Below are 24,539 nucleotides of genomic sequence, written 5' to 3'. Positions count from 1 at the left end.
TACGTCGAAAGGCAATATTTTGCTTAAAATGAAGACTTAATTCAAAGATAACTTTTGTTTCACAACACCATTTTAAATGAAACAAAGGGCAGTCTATGCCGCTTAAAGAGCCCCGCATTTGTTTTATTACCGAAATTTGATAAAGTCATTAGTTTCATCAAACACTTCGACAAACCTGTTTCCAAAATAATGTGTTGACAGTGCTCCGTCAGACGGCCGAATTGCGAAACGATTTGTCGAAGTGTTTAAAGAAACTAAACTCTCAATCAAAATCTGGTAAAATATCGAAGGCAGGGCTCCGTAAGCTGCGTAGACTGCGCTATGTTTCATTTCAAATGGTAAATAAATAGTGAAGATATCTTTGTTTAAAGTCTTTTTTCAAATCAAAACATTCCGACGTAGCATTTAATACGCAATTCATCACGTGGTATACACACACTGACTTTACCCAGCTCCTATTTCAATCAAGGCAAATCAAACACTAAACTAGCGAAACACTTTTCTTTTACTACACCATTTTTAATGAAACAAAGGGCAGTCTATGCCGCTTGCAGAGCACCGCCTTCGTTTCATTACCGCAGTTTGATAAGGTGATTAGTTTCCACAAACACTTCGACAAACCTGTCCCCAAAATAATATTTTGACAGTACTCCGTCAGACAGCCGTATTGTGAAAAGGTTTGTCGAAGTGTTTTAAGTAACTAAACTCTCAATCAAACTCTAGTAAAAGACCGAAGGCGGGGCTCCTTAAGCGGCATAGACTGCGCTATGTTGCATTTTAACTGGTGCAGAAATAGTGAAGTTATCTTTGTTTAAAGTCTTCATTCGAAGCAAAATGTTGCCTTCCGACATAGCATTTATGACGCAATTTATCACGTGGCATACACACACTGATGTTAATGCATGTGTTATCAGATGCGTGACGTTGAGCGCTTGTGAATTGGTTTAGCCGAAATTAACATCGCTGACCGTCAAAAGTCAGTAACATAAACATTAACCGATACACCATTTGTTGAAATGTATTGAAATGGTGTGAAGCTGTGTATGCCAATTTTCATTTCAGATTTTAATCCGTGTTTCAACAGCATGTTCGCAATATGGTTTGACATGGTGGCGATTCCCTTGTATTAAATTGGTACCTCAGGCAAAAGTTTTTTTTTGAAGTCTGATATTATTAATAATGTAATAAAGTCAAAATCAGCACCATCACTAAATAGTTGTAAATAAATTCCAGACAGATAAAAGCGAACTGATTTAGGAGAACACCACGCATAATCACACATAGCAAGTAAATGTTGTATGGTAAAGTCATCAACGTTATCAAACTGGTGTTGATAGATAGCAACAATAAGTTACTGACATCAGCTCACTATTATGAACGTACAAAAATGCACCGTTTGCAGTGAATGGCAACATTGTGAAACAAACTTCAGACTTAGCGTCTGCGTTTACATTGAAACTCGGTTAGTTGTTTGTGTCTTCCAATATTAAAACATTGTTTGTTTTCCTGGCATTTTCTTGGGCCCCTCAAGTCAGAGTTGCGGAAGTTTGCCTTTGTGGCTGTCACTTGTGTTACTGTTAAAATATATAAATAGTTCGGTTATTTGCAGAAAATGATTTTATACATCCCTCTGTGGCTAGTTGAATAATGCAATATGCTACTATGATAAAAGATAAAGAGACAACAGCGATTACATTTACACCTATTATGAAATTAATTGTTTTATGGCACAAAGACCAAATGTAATGAAAACAGACAACTACCACTATTCTAAAGGAAAACTGATGTAATCTATACACACATACAATATAACACACGTAATCTACACAAACATGACAACACACGCAATTTACACGAACATGATAACACACGCAACCTACACGAACATGATAACACACGCAATCTACAACCACATGACAACATACGCACTCTTCACACACACATGACAGCATACGCACTCTTCACACACACATGACAATAAACGCAATCTATAACCACATGACAACATAAGCACTCTTCACACACACACGACAACATACGCAATCTACAACCACTTGACAACATACGCAATCTACAACCACATGACAACATACGCACTCTTCACACACACACACACACACACACATGACAACATACGCACTCTTCACACACACATGACAACATATGCAATCTACAACCACATGACAACATCCGCACTCTTCACACACACACACACACACACACACGCACACACGCACACACGCACACACGCACACACATGACAACATACACACTCTTCACACACACATGACAACATACGCAATACACACACACATGATAAAACGCGCAATCTACAACCACATGATAACACACGCAATTTAAACGAACTTGACAACATACGCAATCTACACACATATGATAACACACGCGAACTACACATACATGACAACATACGCAATCTACACACATATGACAACATACGCAATCTACACACATATGATAACACACGCGAACTAAACTCACATGATGACATACGCAAACAACACACACATGACAACATACACACTCTTCACACACACATGACAACATACGCAATACACACACACATGATAAAACGCGCAATCTACAACCACATGATAACACACGCAATTTAAACGAACTTGACAAAACACCCAACCTACACGAACATGATAACACACTCAATCTACAACCAAATGATAACACACGCAATCTACACACACATGACACCATACGCAATCTACACAAACATGATAACACGCAATCTACATCCACATAATAACACACGCAATCTACAACCAAATGACAACATTCGCAATCTACACACACATGATGACACACGCAATCTACAACCAAATGACAACATACGCAATCTACACACACATGATAACACACGCAATCTAAAACCACATGAAAACTTACGCAATCTACACACACATGATAACACACTCAATCTACACACACATGATGACACACGCATTCTACAACCACATGACAACATACGCAATCTACACACACATGATAACACACACAATCTACACACACATGATAAAACATGTAGTCTACAACCAAATGATAACACACGCAATCTACACACACATGACACCATACGCAATCTACACACACATGATAACATACGCAATCTACAACCAAATGATAACACACGCAATCTACACACACATGACACCATACGCAATCTACACACACATGATAACATACGCAATCTACACACACATGATAACATATGCAGTCTACACAAACATAATAACCTACGCAATCTACACACACATAATAACCTACGCAATCTAGACACACATGCCAACACACACAATCTACACACACATGAAACATTCGCAATCTACACACATATGCTAACACACGTAATTTACACACATATGATAACAAACGCAATCTACACACACACATGATAACATACGGAATCTACACACACATGATAACATACGCAATCTACACACAAATGATAACATACGAAATCTTCACACACATGACAACAAATGCGTAATCTACACACACATGATAACATTCGCAATATACACACATACATTATAACATACACAATACACACACATGGCAACACACGTAATCTTCAACCACATGACAACATACGTAATATACACACATACATTATAACATACACAATACACACACACACATGGCAACACACGCAATCTACACACACATGACACCATACGCAATCTACACACACATGATAACATACGCAATCTACACACACATGATAACATATGCAGTCTACACAAACATAATAACCTACGCAATCTACACACACATAATAACCTACGCAATCTAGACACGCATGCCAACACACGCAATCTACACACACATGAAACATTCGCAATCTACACACATATGCTAACACACGTAATTTACACGCATATGATAACAAACGCAATCTACACACACACATGATAACATACGGAATCTACACACACATGATAACATACGCAATCTACACACAAATGATAACATACGAAATCTTCACACACATGACAACAAATGCGTAATCTACACACACATGATAACATTCGCAATATACACACATACATTATAACATACACAATACACACACATGGCAACACACGTAATCTTCAACCACATGACAACATACGTAATATACACACATACATTATAACATACACAATACACACACACACATGGCAACACACGCAATCTACACACACATGACACCATACGCAATCTACACACATACATTATAACATACATAATACACACACACACATGGCAACACACGCAATCTACACACACATGACAACATACGTAATATACACACATACATTATAACATACACAATACACACATACACATGGCAACACACGCAATCTACACACACATGACAACATACGTAATATACACACATACATTATAACATACACAATACACACACACACATGGCAACACACGCAATCTACACACACATGACAACATACGTAATATACACACATACATTATAACATACACAATACACACACACACATTGCAACACACGCAATCTACACACACATGACAACATACGTAATATACACACATACATTATAACATACATAATACACACACATGGCAACACACGTAATCTACACACACATAACAACGTACGTAATATACACACATACATTATAACATACACAATACACACACATGATAACACCCGTAATCTACACACACATGATAATATACGTAATACACACACGTGATAACATATACAATACACACACATAATAACACACACAATCTACAAACACACATGATAACATACGCAATCTACACACACATGATAACAAACGCAATCTACACACATATGATAACACACGCAATCTACACACACATGATAACATACGCAATTTACACAAACATGATAACACACGCAATCTACACACACATGACAACATACGCAATGTACACACACATGACAAACAAACGCAAACTACACAGACATTATAACACACATAATCTTCACGAATAGGACAACACCAGCGTGTAACACTGAGCTTAGTTTGAACTCTCTATGATATTATTAATGAAACACTTATATGTGTGCGTTGTGGCCTCGTTGTTCACATGTCTTTTTGGTGTTCACCCTGGTGCTTTTTAACAAGTTCATAGTTAATGTGTTGGCTGTTGGCTTATCCCTGTAGCCATGTGGCACAAAAGGAACACACTGGGCTAGTGTTTTTAATAATCCTTACCAAGACAAAAAAATATGCTTTCGACCCGACCTACCAACAGATCTTGCAGCACTAAGCTATTGCAATAATATTTCAGATAATAACTATTGCTTGTTTGTTTTTGTTATAGAATATCGAATATATTCACTTATAATGATAATAATAATAATAATCTCACAGTTAGCTATTGTTTGTTTGTTTTTGTTATAGAATATCGAATATATTCACTTATACTGATAATAATAATAATAATCTCACAGTTAGCTATTGTTTGTTTGTTTTTGTTATAGAATATCGAATATATTCACTTATACTGATAATAATAATAATAATCTCACAGTTAGCTATTGTTTGTTTGTTTTTGTTATAGAATATCGAATATATTTACTTATACTGATAATAATAATAATAATCCCACAGTTAGCTAATAACATCATCATCTAAACGTGGCAGTGTGCTTCTAACATTCGTTAAAAAATAGGGAATAACACTCCATTCCAATATAAAAACAAAACAAATGAGCGTTGGCACACATTTCCGGTTTTACATTTTTTGCCAGGTTTTGTAAGATAATATTATCGAATTATAATTATTTACAGATTCCCTACATTATAATGGTAACAATGTCAAAAGCGAAAACAGACAATATCTTATCAAAATATAGCATGTTTTTGTTGGTTTGTTGTAACAGTGTTCTGATTAATAGAGAATAATTTCGCATTTCGCTCACCTTTTATTTAATTTTCTTCCTGTTGTGAAGATAAAGTTTGATTAACTGATAATGTAAAATAAGCATTGCCAATATTGTCTTAATTATATTACACATTGAAATGATACAGACAATTAGAACATTATGGATTGATAATGCCACAGTAAACACCACGGATTGATTACCCCACTCTGAACATAACGGATTGATTACCCCACACTGAACATCACGGGTTGATTACCCCACTCTCAAAATCACGGATTGATACCCCCACTCTGAACATAACGTATTGACTACCCAACTCTAAACATAACGGATTTATCACCCAACTCTGAACATCACGGATTTATCACACACTCACACCCCCCAATCCGAACATCACGGATTTATAACCCCACTCTGAACTTCACGGATTTATAACCCCACTCTGAACATCACGTATTGATTACCCCACTCTGATTATCACGGATTTATTACCCCACTCTGAACATAACGTATTGATTACCCAACTCTAAACATAACGGATTGATAACCCCACACTGAACATCACGGATTTATTACCCCACTCTGAACATAACGGATTGTTTACCCCACTCTCAACATAAAGGATTGATATCCCCACTCTGAACATAAGGTATTAATTACCCAACTCTAAACATAACGTATTTAGAACCCAACTCTGGTCACAACGTATTGATTATCCAACTCTAAACATAACGGATTGATAACCCCACTCTGATTATAACGGATTGATAACTCCACTCTGAACATAACGGATTTATTACCCCACTCTCATCATAAAGGATTGATAACCCCACTCTGAACATAACGGATTGATTACCACACTCTCATCATAAAGGATTGATTACCCAACTCTAAACATAAAGTATTGATAATCCCACTCTGATCATAACGTATTGATTATCCAACTCTAAACATAACGTATTGATAACCTCACTCTGAACATAACGTATTGATAACCCCACTCTGATCATAACGTATTGATTATCCAACTCTAAACATAACGTATTGATAACCTCACTCTGAACATAAAGTATTGATAATCCCACTTTGATCATAACGTATTGATTATCCAACTCTAAACATAAAGTATTGATAACCCCACTCTGAACATAACGTATTGATTACCCAACTCTAAACATAACGTATTGTTAACCCCACTCTGATAAAAAAGTATTGATTATCCAACTCTAAACATAACGGATTTATTACCCCACTCTGATCATAACGGATTGATTACCCCAATCTGAATTGATTATCCAACTCTTAACATAACGGATTGATAACGCCACACTGATCATCACGGATTTATTACCCCATCCTGGACATAACGTATTGATTATCATACTCACAACATAAAGAATTGATATCCCAACTCTGATTATAACGGATTGATAACTCCACTCTTAACATAACGGATTATTTACACCACTCTGAACATAACGGTTCTATTACCCCACTCTGAACATAACGTAGTTATCACCCATTACTCCGAACAACACGGAAATTATTACCCCACACTGAACATCACAGATGTATTACCCCACTCTGAACATCACGGATTTATTATTCCACTCTAAACATCACAGATTTATCACCCCACTCTGAAAATCACGGATTTATTACCACCACTCTGAACATCACGGATTGGTAACCTCTCACTAAACTTCGCAGATTGGTTACCTCTCACTGAACATTACGAATTGAGAACCCTTCACTGAACATCACGAAATGGTTACCTCTCACTGAACATCATGAAATGGATACCCTTTACTGAACATCACGGATTTGGTTACCTCTCACTGAACATCACGGATTGGTTACCTCTCACTGAACATCACGGATTGGTTATATCTCACTGAACGTCACGGATTGGTTACATCTCACTGAACATCACCGAATGGTTACCTCTCACTGAACATCATGGAATGGTAACCTCTCACTAAACATCATTGATTGGTTACGTCTCACTGAACATCACGGATTGGTAACCTCTCACTGAACATCACGGATTGGTAACCTCTCATTGAACATCACGGATTGTTTACCTCTCACTGAACATAACGGATTGGTTACCTCTCACTAAACATCACGGATCGGTTTCCTCTCACTGAAGATCACGGATTGGTCACCTCTCACTAAACATCACGAATTGGTCACCTCTCACTGAACATCTAGGATTGGTTACCTCTCACTGAACATCACGGATTGGTAACCTCTCACTGAACATCACGGATTGGTTACCTCTCACTGAACATCACGGATTGGTTACCTCTCACTGAACATCACGGATTGGTTACCTCTCACTGAATATCACGGAATCTTAACCTCTCACTGAACATCACGGATCGGTTACATCTCACTGAACATCACGGATTTTTTACCTCTCATTGAACAACACGGAATGTTAACCTTTCACTGAATATCACGGATTGGTTACCTCTCACTAAACATCACGGATTGAGAACCCTTCACTGAACATCACGGAATGGTTACCTCTCACTGAACATCATGAAATGAGTGCCCTTTACTGAACATCACGGATTGGTTACCTCTCACTGAAAATTACGGATTGGTACCTCTCACTGAACATCACGGATTGTTTACCAATCACTGAACATAACGGATTGGTTACCTCTCACTAAACATCACGGATTGGTTTCCTCTCACTGAAGATCACGGATTGGTTACCTCTCACTAAACATCACGAATTGGTTACCTCTCACTGAACATCTAGGATTGGTTACCTCTCACTGAACATCATGGATTGGTAACCTCTCACTGAACATCACGGATTGGTTACCTCTCACTGAACATCACGGATTGGTAACCTCTCACTGAACATCACGGATTGGTTACCTCTCACTGAATATCACGGAATCTTAACCTCTCACTGAACATCACGGATCGGTTACCTCTAACTGATCATCACGGATTGGTTACCTTTCACTGAACATAACGGATTGATTACCTCTCACTGAACATCACGGTTTAATTATCCTAAAGTGATAGCATCATTTCATTTAAAAATATCTGAGTTCTTAAATGCATTCAAACAGTAATAAACAGTCAAAAAAGAGATAATTTTAATAGCAATACAGGCCCAAAGTATCAACACAGGAATCTCGGTTTGATTGAAACTATTGATAGACATCAAAGGTTGGTGCAACACGGTCGATATCCCCCTTTGTTTGGCCTGTTCACTGAAAGACTGACGGATGCGCACTTGTCTCCTAGCAAATATTATATGGGCCCCAATAGCAACGATTTCAACGAAGAATGTAATTCAACATGTTTATTATTGAAACAATATCTGGGCTTTAGTACAATGAAAGATACGCAGTCCTAAAGTATTCATATAGCTAGCTATATAGCGAGACAGTATAAGTTCCGCTATATACATATCGTATACCCGGTTACACACGTTTTGTAAAACCACTGTCACACTAGGGCTTCGTTCCAACTGCGTCCATTAAAAATTCAGAACACCGATCTGCGCGCAGTGGAATCACAAGCATCACCGCGGCAACACAGTGGCATCGCCGGTGAACGCTGTGGGATCGCATAGAACGCCGAGCGACGGCGCGCACAATCGGCGTTTGCATAACAACGAACCTATCCAACAAAATAGTATAAAGGAATGATATATGCAAATAATCGTTCATTTCACCATGATTGATGTGCAAATCGGTGGTTGACTTGCTTCCGTCTGCGGTGGGCATTTATCTTTCATCCTCTTCATTCGGACATGGTCGCAACTGTTCGAGAGCAAACGAAAGAATAGAGAACTGATGGAGATATTGTTGTATAGGTAGTATAACACAACACGCCGTCAGTGCAGTGTGGGCGCCAGAAAGCGCAGTGCATACATTTTATCCACTTTTTTTTATTATTTTCCGAATAACTTTCCTATTTGACAAGATATCATCCAGAACTCTCAAGACCTTGTTGAATATGTAGTCTGGGAGATTTTGACATAAACACAAAGTAATAATGTCTACAGAGTTTTCCGGAATAATGTGAATGTTTTTTGTTCAAAATCTGTTAGAATCTTCTTTTGTAAAATTTGTTTATCTCTTTACTACCCGGAAACATGTCAGCAAGAATGAATGTTAAACCTCCAAAAAATAACGTTCCTCTAAACTAAATAAAACATGTTCTTTAAACGTTTTAGTTTTTGACCTTCCCCACCCACTTTTGCATTGTGGCCGACCCTAAATTGTGCAATGTTACAGATTGAGATTGTGGCATAGGAAGCAATATTGCAGTATTAGAGGAGCAATAGATAAACACGCAATAATCAAAACCTAGCAGGCCATCAACGAATGACACACACCGTCAGAAGACAACGGACACATTTAAAATGCGCATCAAAATAAAATGCCGTTTTGCCTTTTAAAACAAATAACTCCACGTGTAAACTTAAACCGTAGTAAAATGTTTTGGTCATTCGGGATCATGGTATACGACTAAGTCATATATTTGCGTAAATCCACATTAGCGCTTAGCCGGTACTGGCTGGCAATGAAAGTGAGATACCTTGCCTTCAATATTTGGCAAGGACAGTTTGATTGAGAGTGCTGTTTCCATGATTAAAATAATGTTATTCTGCTGAAGAATCCATTTATCATAGAGTAACTTATGTTGCCTCTGAAGCCTCTTAGTGCGAGAACTAAATTGTATCTGAACATAAATGTAAATGTATGATGCATTGCCAAAACGCAGCGCAATGGCCTAAAGATCGTACACGTATCAGGTAGAACTAATTTAAAAAAAAAACTCGACCCGAAGCTACAAGACACTTATATCCGTTGCACAACAAGCGCTGGTATTTTTTCCAAAAATATACCATGATATATGGCAGTGTCATATATTTCACCTGTAAATGTAGTAATAAGTGATTTATTCCTCAGGCTATTACACTTGCGTAGAAAGGCATATTTCATTTCAACGATAATTACATGAAAACCTGCATATTAGTATAGCGATAATTCGATAAAATTGTTTACAAATATTTCCCCTTGTTCGGCCATTTAATACGTTATTCCATGGATCATAAACAATTTTGCTGTCTACATAAAATGGTTAAATACATTTCTGAACTACCATTGGTGTGTAAGTTCTGTTTTAATGGATCGATTTGTTACCGAAACGCTAAGGATAACGAAGTTAAATGAACGTTACATGGGCAACTAAACATTAGCAAGGAAGTAAGCCTAGGTCAATGACTTCGCCACAAGAACGGGAAAACACAAGAAAACATGACTATTCTAAAAATCTACACTGAGTTACATCAAAACGGTGTATAATAACAACACAAATACTCAATAAGCACAATCATCTACGTCAGGGGTCGTCTTAGCGCACGTGAAAATATATCCTAGGTACATCCTATCCACAATGCCATAGGACATATTGGCGCATGAAAATTTACACTTCAAGCGAACAAAGTGGTTTTCGGTTGCCAAACATTCGTGTAAGTCTAGGTCAACGCTTGTTATCTCAGCATCTCTATGACGACAAATGACAGGTCTGATACTGACCAGGTCAGCTGCTTTGATGTCAGAATGTCCTTGTCGTGATCAGTACAAACGTACACTGCTTGAAACATATTAGAGCATGGGCAATGTTGCAAAGACACGAACAAGGATGTGGATATTTATTGCTGCTTTGTGTATTGAATTATGGCTGGGAGTTGGTTTTCTTATTAGCTTTCAATTAACTTGCTTCATAAATGGCACCTTTTATGTTAGGAAAAGATTACTGGTCTACATAATCTGGAAATGATATTATCCATATCTGTCTGATCGTTTCCACGGTGAACATTATTCTATTTTGATTCAAAGTCTTATCCAATATTCTGTCTTTGTAATCATAAAGGTGTATGAATTAGCTAAGTTGATCTCAGGCTTTGCATGATGTTACATTACTTATTGCCAGAACTAGCTCACTTTGTAAACAGTACTGAATGATAATAATTAAACGCCTGTCAATTAACATGAATTATACTTAATTGATATACGGATGAATTGCATGAAGAATATGTTGAATAATTTATTTTATTCATCATAAAAAAGTCGCATCCGAAGCCAGATTAAGAACATGGTCTATAAGTTGGTTGTGAGGAAACCACACACTTAATCTGTTTAAATGACCGATACTTACGGTATTTTTAACTGATGACATCATTTCCATTTAAAACGGAAGTACTGAAAGACAATAAACCGTTCCATTTTATTGTGGTAAAACTAGTCACTCGATTCACATGGATTGGCTATGGCCTAAACTTGCCAGAGAGTGAATGTTTCGCTCGTCCTTCACCTATAAACGTGCGCAGTATCGTTTTTCTTTCTTCTTTCTATATGTTTAATATCAGGGCTAATTTAAATTTATTGTCATGACAGTCTCTTCAATTTCCTCTAAACATCGTAGTGTACACTGAACTTATAGCAGCATTTTTTTCACAAATGCAAAGCGTCTGTCCCATGACTTAGGGCCTCCGCTGCTTGTACAGCATGTTCAGACCACATGTTTGGATAACGGGTGCATGTCATACTCCTCAATATAATTTAAGGACACAATATTGTATGCATTATATTTTAAATATGGCAATCAAATACATTCCAATGACATTTGTACAAATATAGTTTATGTTAACATTTAGAAAGAAAACGCATACAGGAAAATAAAATGACAGCGTATGAGAGCTAAGCTATTTTTCAGGTGCACACTCAGGTACCTACCAAATGCAATGATATTTCGGTCATATGGACAGGGTATAAGTCATTTCAAAATGTCAAGTAAAAAACTACAGAAATTCGTTCAAAATGGATTTTAAAGTATAATTATGCCCATCTTATAGTTTTAAACGTGCCTGACACGGAAGTTATCGTTGGTCTGAAGCATATTTTAGACCCAAGATAAAAACAAGGAATGCCTCAAAACTTGAATTAAAGGAGAATAACCAGAGTGGATGGCTATTGCTGATATTGTCAGGAAACAGGATTTTTAAAATGCATTTCTTAACAGTTTCTAAATGCAAATATGGTAGTCTTTAATGATAAAACTGAACGTGATAAACTTCATGGTAATGATATATGATTTAGGCCGGTTGTGGGTTCACATTTAGTCGTAAGACAAAGGCAAACACGTTCTAATTCACTGGAAAATACAAACAAATTGCGTTTACTCTATGAAGTCCATTCTTTTTATGAAGGAATAAAAATATTTGGTGGCTTATTTTTATGGAGTGGATCTGGTATGGGAACAAAGTTATAATGGTTGGCAATTTGCCTGTCCAATCACATATAGTTGTCCTTCTTTGGTAGCTATGGATGCCGGGAGTGTGTAATGCTGTTTTCTATACCACTATGAGGTAAAGACCAAGGTATGACTTCGCTTCGTTACCGAAATAAAGTCCAAAAAGGTCTTCTAAGTGCATTTACAAGTTGTACCGGTTTTACCTTTGCTTTGAAAGCTAACACACTCGGTCAAACAGGGCAAGACTAGCTTAAGCGTTATTCAAAAGGTCTGGGATAAATGCGTAAATGTAATGCATATGTTTTTAGATTGCAAATGTTCGATGCACATGTACGACCAGCAGGTGTTAGAAAACAGCATATTAGCAGCATACCGTGCACTCTTTCGTATGCACAATTTAAAGCTAAAGCATATCCAGAAAATAGCTCCAAACATTGAGAAAAGATTAGTTTAACTTTCTATAAAGTTTATAAAAATATATCCATGAAGTCGAAAAACTACCCATGAGGTCCAAGTACTAGCCATGAGGCTCATGTACTATCAATGAGGTCCAAGTACTACCCATGAGGTCCAAGTACTACCTATGAACTCCAAGTACTACCCAATAAGTCGAAAGACTACCCATGAGGTCCAAGTACTACCCATGAGGTCCAAGTACTATCCTTGAGGTCCAAGTACTACCCATGAGATCCAAGTACTACCAATGAAGTCCAAGTACTACCTTATAAGTCGAAAGACTACCCATGAGGTCCAAGTACTACCCATGAGGTCCAAGTACTATCTATGAAGTCCAAGTACCACCCATGAGGTCCAAGTACTACCTACGAAGTCCAAGTACCACCCATGAGGTCCAAGTACTACCCATTAGGCCGAAATACTACCCATGAGGTCCAAGTACTACCCATGAGGTCCAAGTACTATCCTTGAGGTCCAAGTACTACCCAATAAGTCGAAAGACTACCCATGAGGTCCAAGTACTACCCAATAAGTCGAAAGACAACCCATGAGGTCCAAGTACTACCAAATAAGTCGAAAGACTACCAATGGGTCCAAGTACTACCCAATAAGTCGAAAGACTACCCATGAGGTCCAAGTACTACCCATGAGGTCCAAGTACTATCCTTGAGGTCCAAGTACTACCCATGAGGTCCAAGTACTACCCATGAGGTCCAAGTACTATCCTTGAAGTCCAAGTACTACCCAATTAGTCGAAAGACTACCCATGAGGTCCAAGTACTACCCATGAGGTCCAAGTATTATCCTTGAGGTCCAAGTACTACCCATGAGGTCCAAGTACTACCCAAGAAGTCGAAAGACTACCCATGAGGTCCAAAAATAACCCATGAGGTCCTAGTACTATCCTTGAGGTCCAAGTACTACCCATTATGTCGAAATACTACCAATGAGGTCCAAGTACTACCCATGAGGTTCAAGTACTATCCATGAGGTTCAAGTACCACCCATGAGGCTCATGTACTACCAATGAGGTCCAAGTACTACCCATCAGGTCCAAATACTACCTATGAGGTCCAAGTACTACCAATGAGGTCCAAGTACTACCCATCAGGTCGAAGTACTACCCATGAGGTCCAAGAACTACCCATGAGGTCCAAGTACTACCCATGAGGTCCAAGTACTACCCATGAGGTCCAAGAACTACCCATGAGGTCCAAGTACTACCCTTGAGGTCCAAGTACTGCCATGGGGTCAAAACTTGCTCCGCCCATGATAGTTATATTTCACCCTAAGCTAAATGGTAGTACAGTCACAAGTAATTCCAAAAGGCTTAGTCTTGACTTCAATAATCTTAATTTTGTAGAAGCGTTACAAATGTAGCAAATAAATGAAAATATTACTATAAGATTATTTCTGTTTACGACTAACATCGACTAAGACCTTAAATTAAACGGGGCTCGGTGTAGGTTATTATGCTAAAGTGCCAACATTTCAAATAGATCTTTGTCGATATTTTGCATGGCAAATAGACAGGTATTTAACAACGATCATTAACTGCAATTAAGCTCTGTCTGTGTTAAAAATATTATCCCTTGGATAATGTTTTAATCCAACATTATAGTGAGTAGTACATTCATTACAAATGTTCATGCTGTTTGGTAATGCAACAGATGCTATTGAGCCTGTTTCATGAATTAGGTAGCTTGACCCTTAGTTTTATAGATCATTAAAGCTGCACGCTCACAGATAAAACAATTATACCGTTTTTACAACTTTTTTTATTTTTTTTTGTCTTGGAAAGAGCAATTTTTGCGTAAATATTTGCAAACCAACGATCAAAGATTGCTGACAAAAGACCAGATCGCAGATTTTCATATTTCTGTTCGAAAATTAAAACAATTTGTTTTGTGGCTTCAACCCTTTTTAACAATTTGAGAAAAAAGCATAAAACATTATTTTCTTTTTCGTAATATAAAAATCTGCGATCTATTTTTTTAATTTATGTTTTACATCAGTCTTATATAATTGGTTTCCATAAATATTCGTAAAAATTGGCTCGTTCCAAGACAAAAAAATAAAAATAGTTGTCAGAACGTCCAATCTATGAGAGTGCAGCTTTAAGACTCAAAACCAAACCAGTTAATCCTATTCATAATCACTATCTATATATTCATTACAATAAGGTGTTTCTACAAAGAAGAACTGTGGTCTAGCTCTTTATACTACAACATGTACGTATTAAAACACGGCTCAATGTTGATGAACAACGCCATTACATTGTGCATTGTGGCTAGAGAATATATATCATTTATTCGTAGAAACAACCTCCAGGTACATCTTATGTTTTGTTTTCTCAGTATTTGTTGTTGATGAAAGACAAACATACATTAATGTCATTTCATTTCGAGTGATATATGAAAATCCCCACATAACAAAAATATGAACATTGGCGTGTATGTGGGTAACCTGTGTTTTGTATCAATGTCATGATATCATAAAAGATTCCATTTTAACTGTAATTAATACTTATTGGAAAAATTCACGACACCCAACAGGAGTTCTCTGACTCAGTACATGGGTTCAACATCATCTTCAGTTTGAGGTTTCATTTCTGTAGAATTTTGTCCATAACATGTAATCAATAAGAATTTTATTAAAAGTCGATGTCACAATCCGTGCAATTTGGTATTCTTCTTCACAATTCCTGAGGTAGAAATTGTGAAAAAGCGGGAAATTACTCACAATCAACTTTCCACATACTACATTCGAAATACATCCAAATGAGATCCAAAGGCTGAGAATTTTGCACTGACTGATTACAGTATACTTCATATCATCATTAGAATATGGCTACACTGAACTTAATAATATCTTATCCTCTTACTATCACAAAAACTGAACAGTGACCGTCAAATTCTAGAACACACAGGATATAGAAAAGACAATAAATCCATATTGGTGGACTAAAAGCTTCGAAACTTAAGCAGAATGGTAACTTGACTTAATGTTAGTGTGAAATAACCTAATATGGTCGATCGTAGAAATACTTGTAAGGAACGAACACACCATTTTCTTTCCGTTAGACAAAGCCTTACGTACAATTCGGACTTTATGTTAAACAGCAACACCCATAGCTAAATAACATGGTATTTATTATAGTTTAGAAGTTTAAAGTCATGACCCACCCTACTTATTTCTAGTGTTTATTTTTGTATTAATAGATAACAAATGTATTTCAAGTTTTCAACACATACCAATACATAAGGCCTTTTTTATTCCATGTTTTACAATCAGCGCCGCTCAAAAAACCCTCTTTTTGAAATTTGCAGGCTGGTGCTAAAAACCCGGAATCCGGTACCTGTAATCGCCCGGTACACGGTATCACTTACCGATACACCGGGTTATGTTGATATCGGGGTTAATTTCAGATGATAACTCAAAGTATCACACGGTCCATTATTTATTGCCGATTGACAACCAATGCATACGTTGAAAAAAACCCGGTATCAGCATAATCCGGTATCATAAACTAACTGTGATACCGGCTTTCCCGATATCGATACCTAGCTCCGGGTTTTAGCACCACCCGGATTTATATCGTCATTAATAAAATGGCTGCCCCCACTAGTTCCTGGTGGATAAATATTCGCTCAATAGAATGATGAAATATATAAAAGGAAATATTATAACATGCATTTACAAAGTATAAAGAGTAATTTATGAAAATATGAAGTGAACTTGTCAGATAAAACAAAAAATAAATGTGCACATACTTACATATTGACTTGACATTCAAAAAGAAAATCATAAGGGATACATCACAGCTTTCGCTTTTCTGTGGAGATTTTTTCTGGCCAAAAAATAAAATTCCAGAAATGTAGTTGTATTTATACTTCCTCCTCATCTGACACTTCATGTCTTAGGCCGTTCGTAAAACATATAATTAAAAAAATGCCTAAATGAAATCGGTTGTTATAGTCCATGAACCTCTAAATCATTTTGCATTACTTCGCGGTTTTCATAAGTTTTAGAGACAATTGGAATTTATATTAAAAGAGATATTAGGAATTATATAAGCAATAAACTTATGTAAGAGTAATTAATCATTGTGTAAATAAACTTACCAAGAGTAATTAAACATTGTGGTGAATTCATCACGCCATGCATTGAGTCTATGATAAATAACAGTATCATGAACGGAATATTTCCTGACTCCTTGAAAACTGCACGTGTATTACCATGGTTTAGATTAGGATGTAAAGATGATTCAAGTAATTATCGTCCAATTTCGATATTGCCAACAATATCAAAAATATTTGAAAGGCACATTGCAAACCAAGTTCAAGATTACTTCCATTCTACAAACATTATACACACTAAACAGTCTGGAGTTAGGAAAAACATTCCTGTTGTACAGCGTTAACAAGTTTAATAGATGCATGGGTAAAATATATTGACAGTGGCAAAATTGTTGGTGCTGTCTTTCTAGACCTACGAAAACTACTTGGAATCTATATTGATAATAACCTAAAATGGCGTCCGCAAATAGAAATTGTATGCAAAAAAATCAACTGTAAAATCTCACTTTTGAAATGTCTATTGTTCTACCTCAATGATGAGATGAAACGTTTGCTTTACAATGCATATATCCTTCCAATTTTAGATTATTGTTGTCATATTTGGGGCAAAGGAAACTCAAGTTACTTACATAAAGTTTAATCCTTGCAAAATAGGGCTGCAAAAATCATTCTTAAAATTCCTAAACGATCATCTTCAAACGGATTGTTACAAGAACTTCAGTGGCTAACGTTTACAGACAGGTGTAAATATCACTGTGCAACCCTTGTCTATAATACCCTTAATGGAAAGACTCCGAGGTATATGTCTGAATTGCTAATCTTTGCAAATAATGAACACTATTCTCTAAGATCAACTTCAAAACAAGATTTAGTTTTGATACACACACCGCGAACTAACTATTTCATGGATTCCTTTTCGTACTACAGTATGAAGGTTTGGAATACTATTTCGGATGAAATACGAAATGCAAAAAGTTAAACACATTTAAGCATAATTATTAAGTGCACCTCTTGAAATGTGCATATCATTAGTTTCAAAAAGGTATATGATCTTTTCATTATCTTAAAGATTAAAATAACTGTTGTTTTATAAATTGTTGTTTTTTATTGAGTGTCTGTCGGCGTGTACATGATGTATATTGAAATAATTGTTATGTTAATTAAACATGATTTGTATAGAATAATTATATTCAAAACATCAAAAGTTCTTGTATAGGAATGTATAAGTGCGATGCAGATGTTTTATGATTTACCAAATGCATTTTGTTTCTGTTTGTTTGTTTTTCTTCAGAGAAGGCCACATTGTAAATATGATGTTGTTATGGTTGAACCTGTAATTATATCATAATGTGTTTATACCTTTTCTAAATAAAGATATTATTAATATTATTATTATTATTACTGAGCGTTTTCTAATGATTCAGGATTGCATTATTGTACAGTAGTAATCTTAACAAGACAAACTATTTTTGCTAAGTGCTAACAAATTAACAATTGATTAACTTATAACTCATAAAAGTCTTCTCTAAGAAAATGCTTTGTTTACGAAAATAAGAAGACTTAAAAAATTTAACGTAACGAAATATTCTGTACTCAACAATAGTGTGATACATATTTGGATGAATACAAAAACAACAACTTGATATATGTTTAGTTCGCATATAAGTATATAGGTTGCATTCAATCAAAATATTAAGATCGTCTTCTAATACATTACACTGTTGACGAATTCTTTGTTCAAAATATGTATTATTTCATCTACCAACTTCTATTTTATGCCTAAATGTTGATACTCTGAATCGACTTAAAGCAATACCCATTTTTTGGTACATTTGCATATTAAAGGTAAGGTTAAAATTCAAAAATTAATATGTTCTATAAAATCACGCCTTGTTGAGTCTACTTTTCAAATCTTATAGGCTTGACCAGACATAATTTTGGTTGTATGAATATTTGTATGGATATATTATTTATTTTGTTCTTTCATGTTTGCAATAATTGTATTTGTTCTTGTGTGTATAACGATGAGCTATATAGGTTTAAGTTAAATACATATTCTGTTCTGCTCTGTTTTTTAATCCACCTGAGATAAAGACTATACCTAAATATGTAAATGTATTAACAATTTCCATATGCGATCCCTGATACAAAACCTAATGATTTAAAGAAGAGATTTAAATATCCCCCTTTCCGAAATACGATTATCTTTGGTTTATCTTAAATCATTTTCAGTTTCCAGTTATGACACTGTTCGTGTTAATTTTATTGATGCACTCCAAATAAGTCTTACCACAATTATTAAAATTGTTTTAATATACAAAAAAGATTAATTAATACCGAAAACGATGATTCTAATGAAGGATATCGAGTTTAATTTGAAAGAAAGGTGCAGAAAACACAGTATTTCTATCTTATGAAACGATAGTAGATCACAGTACATCTTTTAGCATTCACCAATCATTTGATATGTTTTGCGTTTTTCGCTATTAAATACACGGTTACAATCTTGTTATCAGTATAAATATTTTCCATAAATGCATTATTTAGTAAGTAGTTAAAGATTAATCACTCAAAAGTTATGTTTGTTATACATGTGTATGCATTGATTTTTAGCTCGACTATTCGAAGAATAAGGAGAGCTATACTACTCACCCTGGCGTCGGCGTTGGCGTCACACCTTGGTTAAGGTTTTGCATGTAAGTCATTATCTCAGTAAATACATCAGTTATTGCATTGAAACTTTGGATATGTATTCTCAACTATCTTACATACTAAATTAATGAAGTAACAATTATTTGAATATAATGCAAATAATAGGCCTTTATTATTTGACTTAGAAATTCTGGTTAAGGTTTTGCGTGTAAGCACACATAGGTTAATATCTCAGCAACTACTTGAGGTATTGCATTGAGACTTTATACAATGGTACTCAACCATCCAACCTACTTAATTAACCAAGTTAGATAACTCTAGTTTGCAATTAATGCAAAATAATTGCCTTTTATTATTCGACTTAGAAATTCTGGTTAAGGTTTTGCATGGAACCACATTTAAGTCAATATCTCAGCAAATATATCATGTATTGCATTGAAACATTAGATATGTATTCCCAGATAACACTTTTTTGAATATAATGCAAATTATGGGCCTTTATTATTTGACTTAGACATTCTGGTTAAGGTTTTGCATGTAAGCACACATAGGTTAATATCTCAGCAATTACTTGATGGATTGCATTGAGACTTTATACAATGGTACTCAACCATCCAATATACTTAAATAACCAAGTAAGATAACTCCAGTTTGCATTAAATTAAAATTATGACCCCTTTTTTATTCTAGAAATTCTGGTTAAGGTTTTGCATGTAACCACTTTAAAGTCAATACCTCAGCGAATACATCATGTATTGCATTGAAACTTTACACACAGGCTCCCATCTATTTAACCTTCTTATTTAATCAAGTAAGATGACTCTATCTTTTATAATATATAATTTTTGCCCCTTTATTATGCGACTTAGAAATTCTGGTTAAGGTCTTGCATGTTAGCACACATAGGATAATATCTCAGCAACTATTTGATGTATTGCATTGAGACTTTATACAATGGTATTTAACCACCCAACTTAATTGAATAACCAAGTTAGATAACTGTATTTTGCAAATAATGGCCCTTTATTATTAGACTTAGAAATTCTCGTTAAAATTTTGCATGGAACCAAATTTATGTTAATATCTCAGCACACCATGTATTGCATTGAAATCTAATCTAACAGTGATCCTACACGTTTCGCCTCAACGTTTCAATCCTTACATTGAAAAGCGGCGGAATAGTCGAGCGCGCTGTCTCTGTGACAGCTCTTGTTAATAAGAGTGTCACTTTAAGATTCGCTTGTATTTCTTCAGCTGAATTATCAAAAAGAGCTATATCGTCTAAATATAAAAGTAAAATGAACAATCCTGAGTCGACCCCTTTGACGCTTATACGATAGAACACTCGAAATCGTTAATTAGCAAAATAAATAATAATGGCGATAAACATTTGCGTTGGCGTACATCTAAATGACTTCGATCACTGCACCCAGTTTCTTGGTGCTTAACTCTTGAATAAACGGGAAAATAAATATTTCTTATAATAGAGAAAAGTTGGTTTCTTAGTCCTTACCCATATAGTTTGAACCACAAATTATATTGTACCTTGTATTCAAATGCTTTCTTGAAATCAATCACAACACACAATGTGTGTTTTATTTAGTTCAAATCTATTACAATACCTATCTTTGCCATGACATCAGAGTATTTCTGTCCAACAACGATTGGTAAATGCTTATATAAATGGTGATCAAGTATAATATAACATTTTATTATAGTTCCTTCCATAGAGAATTATACTGCTGAAACTAAAATAATAATCGTTGTTGCAATTTATTTTTATATCACGATGAATAATTTATTCACTGTAGGATCAAACATATGGTTCTTTTTATCACAAATACCAGTGAAATCAAAACATAAGCATTATAGTCTTTAACACATATACATTTTGTAATTTATCAACGTTCCGTTACAACAAATAAGCTAGACTGGCATTAGGAGAAGTAATAACATACGCGGCTTTGTAAAAACTTGCAAGAAAGACAGGAATTCAAAACAACCCATGGGAATTAATGCCTTTACATTTTCGTCTGATATATTGTGGATGTGTTTGGTGTAAATAACCAAGAATTTTCTATAAATTGCTTACGAATGGAAGATTCAAGTACATTGCTAATTATCTCGGCATAGTTACGTAACTGTCAGTACATTACTGTCCCGGCTTTTCTTCTCATTAGCTCTGTCTGAGCATCGGCAGGCGAGCTGTACTTACCGATGATCCAATCGCTGCAAAAGTTATCATGGAAAGGATCATGAAAAATAGAATTCAATGTTTCTCTTTGCCAGTGAAATTAAATTGCAATGATTATATACTGACAGTCACTTTGAAGTATATCGAAGTAGCTAAACATTGTCTAACCATGTGCGTTTTCATTCAGCTATAACTTCCTCGCTCGTTTTGAACTGTATGCATAACATAAAGTCGGAGTATTATTGCTAATGCTAAAACAACAAGAGTGAAACATATATGTTGAACCAAAAGTTAGTAATAGGTGCCGATATTTTCATAAATGTGTCTAGGTTGTCATAAAAACATTTAACTTTTAATTTTGCAGACACTATAATACCTTATATATATATATATATATTAAGTTTATACTAAGCTATTCTTGATTGCTGTTGTACACGATTTCTCCCTAGTGGCAATAATTGTAATAGCTCGGTAATAACTCTGATAATTACCGCAATGTAAAACCAGTGCTTACATTGTACGGCTCATGCCTGGTTGACACTTGAGTTTTACGAGTGTTCCCCGGCACCATCATATGTTCGAGTGTGGCATCGTGGGAAGAAATAAATGTTGTAGGCGGAAACACAACAATAGCTATATGTCAGATGGATGTCATTGGCAGCATTAACTGAAAGTGTCTTTATAAACAAGCATGTAACATAACATACACTTAAAGCTTTGTTTTCTTTATACTTGCAGGATATGGGCATGTTGCACCGATCACAGTAGAAGGGCGTGTCGCTACCATTGCCTACGCTTTGCTAGGCATACCGTTGACGTTACTATGCCTTACGAACATTGGTGACGTCATGGCGCACGGCTTTCGTTGGCTCTACGGCCGCGTCTGTTGTGGCTGGTGCTGCATACTTTTCAAGCCAAGACGACGTCGACGTCTTGATCCAGAACGGAGCATGCCCGTGGACGATCGAATCATGACCCCCACTGCGTCAATCCAAGTGCCAACTTCAGTCTGCTTCCTTCTAATGACCTCATATATCATGTTAGGAACCTTTTTATTTGCTTACTGGGAAGGCTGGGATGTAATTACAGGAACGTATTTCTGTTTCATTACATTAAGCACGATAGGTTTTGGTGACGTTGTACCAGGAGTTGGTTCGGCTGACTGGAACCAAAACGAGAAACTCGTGCTGTGTGCTCTCTACCTGGTTGTTGGTCTCGCTCTTATCGCAATGTGTTTCAATCTCGTACAAGAGGACGTGAAAGCAAAATGTAAGTGGTTAGGTACAAAACTAGGTATTATTGACAAACCTGTCAGCTCCGTTTAGCCTACACATAAGTAACCCAACTATGCAAGTCAAAGAAGAAATGTTAATTAACCGGGAAAATATGTGTTACTGTGCTACAATAGGAACGGAATTTTAAGTGCCAGGCTGGCAAGATGTTATTTCAACAAGTTAAAACCTTCTGGATTTACCCATGGATAAGTGACACGTTTAACCCTTTGTCATATTCACACCTCATAAATGAAATATGTAGATGTAACAAACATAAATCCTTAACACGGTTCCTTTTACACTTTACAGTCGCCTAAATTTACCATTGGCAAATAGAATACACATTTCATGTGGATTCATTGTTATTACGTTTATGTATATAATTATGGTTACTTCATGGTTATTCTGTTTAGTTTTTTCCCAAAAATCAACATTATCATTGCATTTGTGGTTGTTTTTCTTTCCGATCGGAATAACTTAAAGATGGAAACATGTTACATGTTTTCTCCTACCGTAGACACTGTTACTGTCAAAACATGAGCGAATTTCAGCGGTCTTGCTGTTGTTATGTTAATGTGTTGCTGTTGTTGTTGTTCCTTTGGGAACTTTTTTAAACACTTGGCATTCTACCTGTGTCTCCCTTTCTAATGAAATGAATTATCAAGCCAAAATACC

At 35.8% G+C, this 24,539-nt stretch overlaps 1 protein-coding gene across 1 annotated transcript in view; it reads left to right on the top strand.

Moving 5' to 3' along the window:
- The window catches only part of LOC128232612 (uncharacterized), a 37,244-nt gene extending 12,936 nt beyond the window's left edge, over positions 1 to 24,308 (top strand). Inside the window, exon 3 of the mRNA XM_052946277.1 lies at positions 23,329 to 24,308. Within this exon, the coding sequence (XP_052802237.1) occupies positions 23,329 to 23,915 (587 nt within the window). The 3' untranslated portion in view covers positions 23,916 to 24,308. The remainder of the gene's footprint in view (positions 1 to 23,328) is intronic.
- Positions 24,309 to 24,539: the final 231 nt, after the last annotated feature.

This window comes from Mya arenaria, chromosome 4 (genome assembly GCF_026914265.1).
Source record: "Mya arenaria isolate MELC-2E11 chromosome 4, ASM2691426v1".
Taxonomy (NCBI): Eukaryota; Metazoa; Mollusca; class Bivalvia; order Myida; family Myidae; genus Mya; species Mya arenaria.
This window is presented reverse-complemented; position numbering and strand designations above follow the sequence as displayed.